The 8783-nt window shown below is 57.0% G+C and overlaps 1 protein-coding gene across 1 annotated transcript; it reads right to left on the bottom strand.

The window, feature by feature from the left end:
• Window positions 1-1382: 1382 nt before the first annotated feature.
• On the bottom strand, window positions 1383-8031 carry RUNX3 (RUNX family transcription factor 3). Its single transcript, XM_044668730.1, has 3 exons — window positions 7923-8031; window positions 6760-6903; window positions 1383-1906 (listed from the first exon to the last, which is right to left on the bottom strand). The coding sequence occupies exons 1-3, from the start codon at window positions 8029-8031 to the stop codon at window positions 1383-1385; spliced, it is 777 nt and encodes a 258-aa protein (XP_044524665.1).
• Window positions 8032-8783: the final 752 nt, after the last annotated feature.

The raw sequence follows: 8783 nt of genomic DNA on the forward strand, positions 1-8783 counted from the left end.
TTGCGACAAACCCCAACACGACAAAGGGTTTGTTTCCCTTTTCTACTAGAAATCATTTCTACATCCCAGAAACAGTCCAAAGTACTAAGGGCTTTCTTATCCGCAGACAGCAAACTCGAGGCAATGGATAAGTCCTGTACAAGAAACTTCTTTCCTTCTAAGTCTTTTTCACTTAACAGCGATTTGCTATAACAAAAGTACCTGGTGTGGACTGCCCTGTAGGTAGGAAATGGAGAGCTGAGTCCTAGGAAACTCAGGGGGAATGTCAGAACTGCGAGGGGCTTTAGAAGGCAAGATGTCAATGCTGGGGGGAACCTAGACGGTGTGCAGAGCATCACGGCGAGGAGGTTCCTTAGAAAACAGTGGGATGACGCCAGGGCTGGGAGGACCAGAGGATGGAGAGTGCCAGAGCTAGAGGGTGCCAGAACACAGAATGCCAGAGCTGGGAGGACCAGAGGATGGAGGGCATTAGAACAAGGAAGGAGCTAAGAACCCAGGATGTCAGACCTAGAAGGGGCCTCAGAAGAAGGCCAGAGCCAGGTGGGCATGTGGCCTAGGACAGGCTGGGAAGGGCCCCTACAAACCAGAGTATTTAGAACAGAAGTACTGAAGGCTGCGGGAGATTCTGAGAGTGGGAAGGCCTGGGAGGGCCTCGGCTCCCATAAAAACACTGGTATTGGGGCAGAAAAAGCACCTCGTGGGTCCTGAGATCCAACCACCCAAGGAAGAGGAGGAGAGGAAACGTGTGACCTTCGGCCACTCGCCCTGTGTGGGTGCCCCAGGAAAGGCGAGCCTTTGGGTCTCCGGCGGAGGCCTCGGCTGCCTCCCGGAGTTTTCCCTCCTTGGTTTGGGGGAAGGAGATCTAGCTTTACCCTTATCCAGCCCTCTTCACTCTCCTTGACGTACAGAGCAGTCCTGAAAGGGGAAACCCCTTCATTCCGTCCCCCGTGCCTGCATGGAAACAGCTGAATAGAGACTTTGGACGGAGCAGGAAAGGCGGGGGTGGCGGGGCTCGCTCAGGGCCGCCCCACGCAGTTCCAACCCCCCGCGGAGGGGGCCCCCTGAGGCCTCTGGGTGGGTGAGACGCCCCGAGAACACAGGCGCCTGGGTGAGGAGGCTGGGAGGGACCCCGGAGGCCCGCCAGGCCCGCACCCTCATTTTACAGAGGAGGAAACTGAGGCCCAGAGGGGGAAGGGCATGGGGCAGCTGGCCGGCCAGGCCCAGGTTTTTGGGGTTGTTTCTCAGAACGTGGGTCCCGTAGGCTGTCCCAAACAAAGCTCTTTCCCTCCGTCTCCCCACGGAAGAGCCGACAGGCCCCGGGTCCAAGGTCCTCCCCCCTCCGGGAAGGGGCCCGGGACAGTGGCCGTGGCCTCCGGGCGCCCTCAGTACGGCCTCCACACGGACTCGTCCATCCTCCCCGGGGTGGTCATGGCCGTTGGGGAGTTGCTGTGGCTGCCGTCGGCCTCGACGCCGTCGCTCTGGCTGGCCAGGCTGGGGTTCATGAGGTTGTTGCCCGCCGCGGCGCTGGTGCAGGAGGAGAGCATGCGGGTGGGCGAGCGCTCGCCGCCGGCCACCATGGAGAACTGGTAGGAGCCGGACGAGGTGCCGTAGTACAGGTGGTAGGGGGAGGGGTTGGCCTGGAAGGGCCCGCTCTGGTTCTGCGTGGAGCCGGGGTAGGGGGGCGGGAGGTACGTGTGGTGGAAGCGCGTGGCCGCCGGCATGCCCGTCATGCTGAGCCCGCCGATGCCCGTGGGGGAGGGGTTGGCCGTGTACGAGAAGGCGGCCGGCATGGCCCCCGGGTAGTGCATCCTGGGGTCCGAGAAGCGGGGCTCGGGGAGGCCCGGGAGGCTGGAGAAAGAGCGGTCAAACTGGCGAGGGTCCGAGAAGGAGCTCAAGTCCGACGTGCCTGCGAGAGCAAAAGAAGCCGTCAGTGAAGGCCCGTCCAGGGGCCTCCCGGTGCCGGCCTCCCCCCCTCCCCCAGGCCGGCCCAGGGGCGGCCCCTGGAAATCCGAGATGGGTCCGGCTGCTGTGCGGCGGCCAATGAAAATACTGGAAGGAAATGTTTATTTTCTCCTCAAAATTGCCCCGGCTGCAGCCCTGACTGAATGAACCCATTGAGAGGGTAAAGATTCCTGGGCGGGGGGCGGTGCCGGGCCTCCCCCAGCACCCCCCCAGCACCCCCTGGGCGGCAGCTTCCTCCAGGAAAAGGGAGCCAGGCCTGGGCCGGGGGTGGGAGATAAACAGAAGCTGAGCCAGGGGCTCCTGGCTATTAATAGAGGGAGGAGGGAGGCCAGCGAGGGGTGGGAGTGTGGGAGGCTCAGGCTCGCCCGCAGGGAGAAGAAGAAGGGCAATCTGGGAGAAAGTGGCCCGAGTGCCGGGTTCGAATCCCCGCTCACGCGGTACTGCGCCCTGCAGAGAGCAGGTCCGAATGCCCGGCTCAGTCCCTTATGACCCGGTACCAGGCTGTTCCCGGTACTGGGCCAGCCATGTACGGGGAGCTCCGGGGCCCGGAAGCCAGGTGACGTCCCTCCCGGCCCAGACCTTCTTCCAGGCCCTGAGCCTTCTAGAAGGGCGATCCCAAGGGCCCAAACCAGGCCTGCAGCCTCCCGGGTCTCCCCCCCAGCGAGCTGGGCCGAAGGCCTTTTACTCCGGGTGGCGGCGCTCGTCATCAGGCCGTCCTCCTGATATCGGGCCTACATGGGCCCTCGGAGGCCGGCACCGTCTAGTCTGTGCTCAGAGGAGGCTGGCCAGGGAAGACCCCGCTGAGGCCCCCTCCATCGCCCGCGGCGCCCCCCCCATCTCGCCTCCCCCGGCTCCCAGGCACCCCTCCGAGAGGCCGCTGGCTTGTCCCCCTCCCTCCGTGTGACGGCTCAGACGAGGGCATCGGAGGGCCATGAGCCATCCCTGCCTTCAACAGACACGGAAGCAGGGGGGGGGGGGACGACTCGCTCCCGATCGCGCCCGCAGACCGAGTCTCAGCGGAGGATCCCCTCTGCTTGGCCCTTCCTGGGCTCCCCCCGGCTCGTTTAGGCTTCGGCACCAAGAAAGGCCACAGGCGGCGCCTCCCCCCCCTCCCCACTGGCCTAACTTCCTTCCTCTCCCAAGTCTGGCTGTCCTGGGGCCGGGGAGGGGCTCCCATGTGGCCCTGAGACACGCATGTTCCAAGTCTCCAGGCAGACGAGACAGCAAAGGCTTCTGGGCTTCGGGCTGGAATGGCGGCCCCGACGGGCCACCCCAGGCCTCTTTTCAGAGGGACGAGGCTACCGAGGAAAGGGGCCGAGGCGGAGGGGGCCAGTCGGTCAGTCAGTCAACACGCCTTTAACTACATCCATGACCGAGCTGGGCTTTCGAACCAAACGGTCTCTGCCTTCGAGAACATTCTGTACTGTCGAACACAGAAAGTCCGGCCCTCAGGACGCAGAAGGTAGCGGATGGCCACCAGCCCTCTGGACGTCTCCTCCAGGGCTTGGCCGGGGCTTTCTCGGGCAGCATCGGCTCGCCCCGAGCCAGAGACCTGGGCCTCCTCCCCAGCCCGGCTGCCCTGACTGCCTCCAGGGACGCAGGCAACCCCTTAAAAGGCATCTCTGCAAAGAAAGGAAAATCCCTCCTTGCCAGCGTTGGGCCTCAGAAATGAACTCCCGGCCACCTTTCCCAAATGACGCCATTCCTGCGAGGGGAGGAGCCGCCCAAGGAGCCCCCCGGCAGGAGGCCTCCGCCAAGGATCCATAGAGAAGAGGCAGGAAAGGCTCCTGTTTGTTCAGGCGTCAAATGCTGGGAGTAAAAGGTTTATTTATTTACTAGTTATGACCTAGGCGAGGGTTTTACAAGTCATATAAAATAACCAGATCAGAGGAGAAAGTGAGGAGAGCTTTTAAAAAAATACACACATACACAAACATACATCCACACAAGCCAGTCTGTGTTCCAAGGCCTCTTGGACCATCCTCTGACATCCTCCTCGTTCTGAGCTCCCAACTGGGTTCAGACTCAGAAAATCAGAGCTAGCAGGGCCCCGAGAACCCATCTTCCAACTTTCCAGAAGGGTCTTTCCCAGGGGTCCCAGCTTATGTCCCAAGGACCCTCCTCATGCTGTCATTCTGGTATGAAAGTCTAGAAGCTTTGTGAAAGAACACTTTAGTTTGTGTCTTTGTAGACTTTGTAGTGCCTGACTTACGGTAGGGACTTAAGAAAGGTTTCTTGAATTGTACCTGTCATCTCTGACACTGTATTCTAGAGTGCCTCCCACCTCTGACAAGCCGTGCTCTAAGGACATATCTAGCTCCGACATTCTGGGTTCTAAGCTTCCTCCCAGCTCTGACATTCTTTGTTCTAAGGTCTCTCCCAGCTCTGACATTCTCTGTTCTAAGGGCTCTCCCAGCTCTGACATTCTCTGTTCTAAGGGCTCTCCCAGCTCTGACATTCTTTGTTCTAAGGTCTCTCCCAGCTCTGACATTCTCTGTTCTAAGGTCTCTCCCAGCCCTGACATTCTGGGTTCTAAGGTCTCTCCCAGCTCTGACATTCTGTGTTCTAAGATCTCTCCCAGCTCTGACATTCTCTGTTCTAAGGTCTCTTCCAGCTCTGACATTCCCTGTTCTAAGGTCTCTCCCAGCTCTGACATTCTCTGTTCTAAGGTCTCTCCCAGCTCTGACATTCTGTGTTCTAAGATCTCTCCCAGCTCTGACATTCTGTGATTATGGCATTTTCTACAATGGGTCTAGGGTAGGTGCATTAAGCCTCAACACTTTTTCTTCTTATGAGGAAAACTCCCTTCTGTCTGCTCAGGGCCACTGAGGGTGAGAGCCAGAAGAGATCTGAGAACATAGAATTGTTGGCTATGAAAAGATGATTAGAATAAAGAATTTTAGAGCCACAAGAATTCGTAGAACACAGAGCAGAATCTTAGAGGACACCATTTTGAGAGTTTGACAAAGTCTTAGAACAAAATATATCAGTACCCTTTTAGAACAAAGAACATTAGAGTTGGAAGAGATCAAAGAAGATAGAATTAGGATTGTTAGAGCTAGAAGAACATAAAAGGTTAGGGCTGGAAGGGGCCTTAGAACATAAAATGTTAAAATCTGGCCTCAGATGCTTCTTGGCATGGTGACCCTGGGCAAGTCACTTAGCCCCAGTTGCCTAGCTCTCTCTGCTCTACTACTTTGGAGCTAATACTTGTATTGATTCTAAGATGGGAAGGCGAGGGTTAAAAAAAAAAAAGAAAGCACACAAAATGTTAGAACTAGGAAGGATCTTAGATTTTAGAACATTAATGGTTTAAAGTGTTTTACATTGCAGAATATCATGACCAGGAGGGCCCTTAGAAGAGAGAATGTCAGAGCTGGAAGGCTTAGAGATGATCTATTCCAACTCCATTATTTTTTACAGTAGGGAAACTGAGGGCCAGAGAGATTGAGGGTCAGAGAGCTAAGAAGCCAGAGCTGAGCATGAACAAGTTGTGGGCTGGGGAAAGGAGGAGAAAAGCATGGAGGCTTGCCAGGCCCCATTGATGATCCAATTTCAGCCTCATAACAACCCTGGGAGATTGGTGCTACGGTCATCCCCTTTTACAGACCAGACAATTGAGGCAGAGCTTACATGACTTGCCCAAGGTCACACAGTAAGCATCTAAGGCTTACTGTGATAAGGATGAGACACCACCGAAGGAAAGCCCTGCTGGGGCAGCAATTTAAAAACTCCATCCTGGGCTTTTGAACTGGCAGGTCTGCCCGGCTCGGACCCTCCCAGGCTGCCCGGGACGGTAATTTTTAGGGTGGCCCAGCCCTTCACAAAGGAAAGGACGTGAGTGAAAACTGCTCCCATATCTCTGCCAAGGAAACCCCACGTGGCGTTGGGAAGAGTCGGCCGCGGCAGAACCACATTTCCCTTTTCTCTCTCTCCGCTCTATTTCCCAATCCATCCTTCCTCCCTCCTGCCCAAGTATTCTAATTCCCTATCAAGACTGCATCTCCTTCCTAAACAAAGATGTTCTGTGGCTCCCTATGGCATTCCAGGCCCCATCCACACCCTGGCTCTGGCTTGCCTCCTCCTCTGTCCCCAATTCTCACTCTGTCTTGGGACCTTTGCTCTCCCCGAACCTTCTCCCTGTTCCTCCCCCCCCCCGACTCCTAAAGCCCCTCTCCAGAAGCCCCTTTTGGGGAGGACTCCAGAAAGAGTCTCCCCATTTCGTGCTGCCCCCCCACTCCCTGGATACAGACTTGAAAATGCTAATGTGGATACAAAGTCTCCTGGGACCCAAGGGCAGAGCTTAGCCCGCTTTGTGTCTGTCCCCTCTCCAGAGCGGGCACCCAGGGAGGCCTCCCTAAATGCGGCTTCATGGGGGGAGGGATGGCTGGACCTCAGCCACGGCCTCTGTCCCCGAGCCGGACTTCCATCTTCCTTTGCATTCTCTTCAGAGCTAACGATGGGGATCCGCCGGTAGGACGGATCGGAGCCCCCATTTCCTCTCCTCGTCCCCCAGATCTCCAGCTTTCGAAGCCTGGCTTGGGGTCCTGCATGCTGATTTTGTGCTGCCCCCCGCCAGCTCGTCCGTGTTTGTACACACAGAGGGGCAGGCGCTCGCCCCTGGCAGAGTGGAAGGTCCAAGAGAGCAGGGCGGAGACAGTCCCTGCAGTCTCCTTGCATGCCCTAAGCGGCGGGGCTGCCCCCAAGGGAGAACGGCGGCCCGTTCAAAGCGGGGAGGCCCGAGGAGCCGGCCGTGACTCGCCCTCCCCAGCTCCCCCAGCCCCGCCTGGCCCCTACCTTGTGCGGTAACCTGAGTGCTGAAGTGAGTGGAGGTGACCAGGGAGCCCCGGGGACTGGGAGTCGTCGGCATCACTCGCGTCCGCAGCTCACCGAATCGATCAGGGAAGGCCTTTGGTTGGTCTTCCATTTTCTGCCTGTGCCCTGAGAGGAGGGAGGAAGTGTCCGTCAGCCCTGGGTTCGGGAGGTTTGTCGTCCGGCCCTGACCTCTACTGACCCAGGGAAGGAGAGATGGCGCCCACTCCCCCAGACCCGGTGGGGAAGGGTCTCGTCTCCCCTGCCCAAGCCCCCAACCCCCCAACAGCCAGGACAACAGAATGGAAGCGGCATCCGCTCTGGCGTCTGAGGACCGGCCCCAAACCCGGCTCTGCTACTGCGAGGGAGGCCCTAGGCGAGTTGTGTCACCCTCCCGGGCCTGCGTTTCCTCCTTCGTGAAAGGAGGGCCTGTGGAGGAGGCTCCCCGAGAGAAGATGAGGAGAGCCCAATGCAGCCACGCAGGTGAGCTCCCTGAGCTCGCTGCTCCAGGCATGGAGAACACAAAGGCAAAAGCAAAACCCTGCGAGCCTTTGAGAAGTTCTGTCAAAGGGGGGAGGCGGGGGGCACACACACAAGGAGAGCTTTAATATTTGCAAAGGTGGGGACAGGCAAACAGGAAAGCTCCGCTTAGGAGGGGAGTTTTGGGGGGTTTTTAAACCCTTACCATCTGCCTCAGAATCATACTATGACAGAGAGGCTAAGCAGAGGGGGCCTAAGTGACTTGCCCAGGGTCACACAGCTGGGAAGTGTCTGAGGCCAGATTTGAACCCAGGACCTCCCGTCTCTAGGCCTGGCTCTCCATCCACCAACCCACTCAGCTGTCTGGACCACAGACTTTTTAGACACATATTTTGCTAACTATTTCAATAGTGTTGATTTTTCCCCATGATCCTAAAGATTTTGTTTTATGCATCTCAGACATTTCTGAGTAGGATTTCACAGGTTTCACCAGACTCCCCAAGGAGTTCATGACACACAAAAAAGGTTAAAAACACCTGCAGAGCCATGAAATCCTCAGCCCGATCCTCCCAAATTATGAATTAAAATAAATCTGAATCACATGAAAAGCCAATTCAGGTGTGAATTCCCCAAACACACCCCGTCTTTGCTCTTGTGGTTCCTCCCACCTGGAACGCCACCCCAGAGCGCCTGTAACAGTGGGCCACCGGCCCAGACTTCCCATGGGCTCGGGCCTCCGCCTCTCCGACCCATCTGGACGCTCCTGGCTTTGTGCATCCCGGCGCTAAGCCGTCCCCCAAAGCCCCACGCAGGCCACGACAAGACTGGGAAAGGGGCAAAGTGTTTGGAGTCGAGGCCACGGTCTTCTCATCCACACAATGTGGCAGGGGGACGGCGACAGGAGGTCAGCCTTGCTTTTCTGTGCATTCTATAACTGGAGGCTGCCCCTGCAGGGAAGAGACGGGCTGCATCCTAGGAGGGGCAGCTGGAAGGCGCCGAGAATGGAGCGCCAGGCCTGCAGAGGGAGGTTCTGGGTTCCAGTATGGCCTCAGAGGCTTCCTAGCTAGGTGACCCTGAGTGAGTCACTTAACCCCAACTGCCTAGCCCTTGGCCTTCTGTCTTAGAATTGTTTCTAGGACTGAAAAGTAAGGGTTAAAAAAAAAAAAAAAAAAAAAAAAAGAGCCCTGGAGTCAGAGGGCCTGGATTCAAATCTCACCCGACAGGTGTGACCTTTTTTTTGTGGCAAATCACTTGAGCTCTCTGGGTCTCAGTTTCCTTAACTGTAGAATAGGAGGAGGGAGCTGGCCTCTGAGGTCCTTTCCAGCTCAAAAGGACAACGTGGCCAAGCTAGGATTCAAATCAGTAGAAAGAATGTTGGCTCTGGAGGCAGAGAACCTGGGTTCAAATCCGGCTTGTTATTTCCTTCCCTTATCTTTAGGTTCCTTATCTATAAAATGAGGGAGTTGGATGAGGTGGCCTCTGAAGTCCCTTCTGCCTCTAGCTCTGTAGAGACCCAAACCAGCCTTTTT

The sequence above is a fragment of the Gracilinanus agilis genome, chromosome 3 (assembly GCF_016433145.1).
Source record: "Gracilinanus agilis isolate LMUSP501 chromosome 3, AgileGrace, whole genome shotgun sequence".
In the NCBI taxonomy this organism is placed as follows: domain Eukaryota; kingdom Metazoa; phylum Chordata; class Mammalia; order Didelphimorphia; family Didelphidae; genus Gracilinanus; species Gracilinanus agilis.

Excerpts from the sequence above, each read along its gene's own strand:
- RUNX3 (XM_044668730.1), bottom strand. The coding sequence starts at position 8,031 with ATGCACAAAGCCAGGAGCGTCCAGATGGGTCGGAGAGGCGGAGGCCCG. Across the intron at positions 6,904-7,922 it reads GCTCTGGGGTGGCGTTCCAG|GGCACAGGCAGAAAATGGAA; the intron begins GTGGGAGGAACC and ends CCCTCCTCTCAG. Across the intron at positions 1,907-6,759 it reads CACTCAGGTTACCGCACAAG|GCACGTCGGACTTGAGCTCC; the intron begins GTAGGGGCCAGG and ends TTGCTCTCGCAG.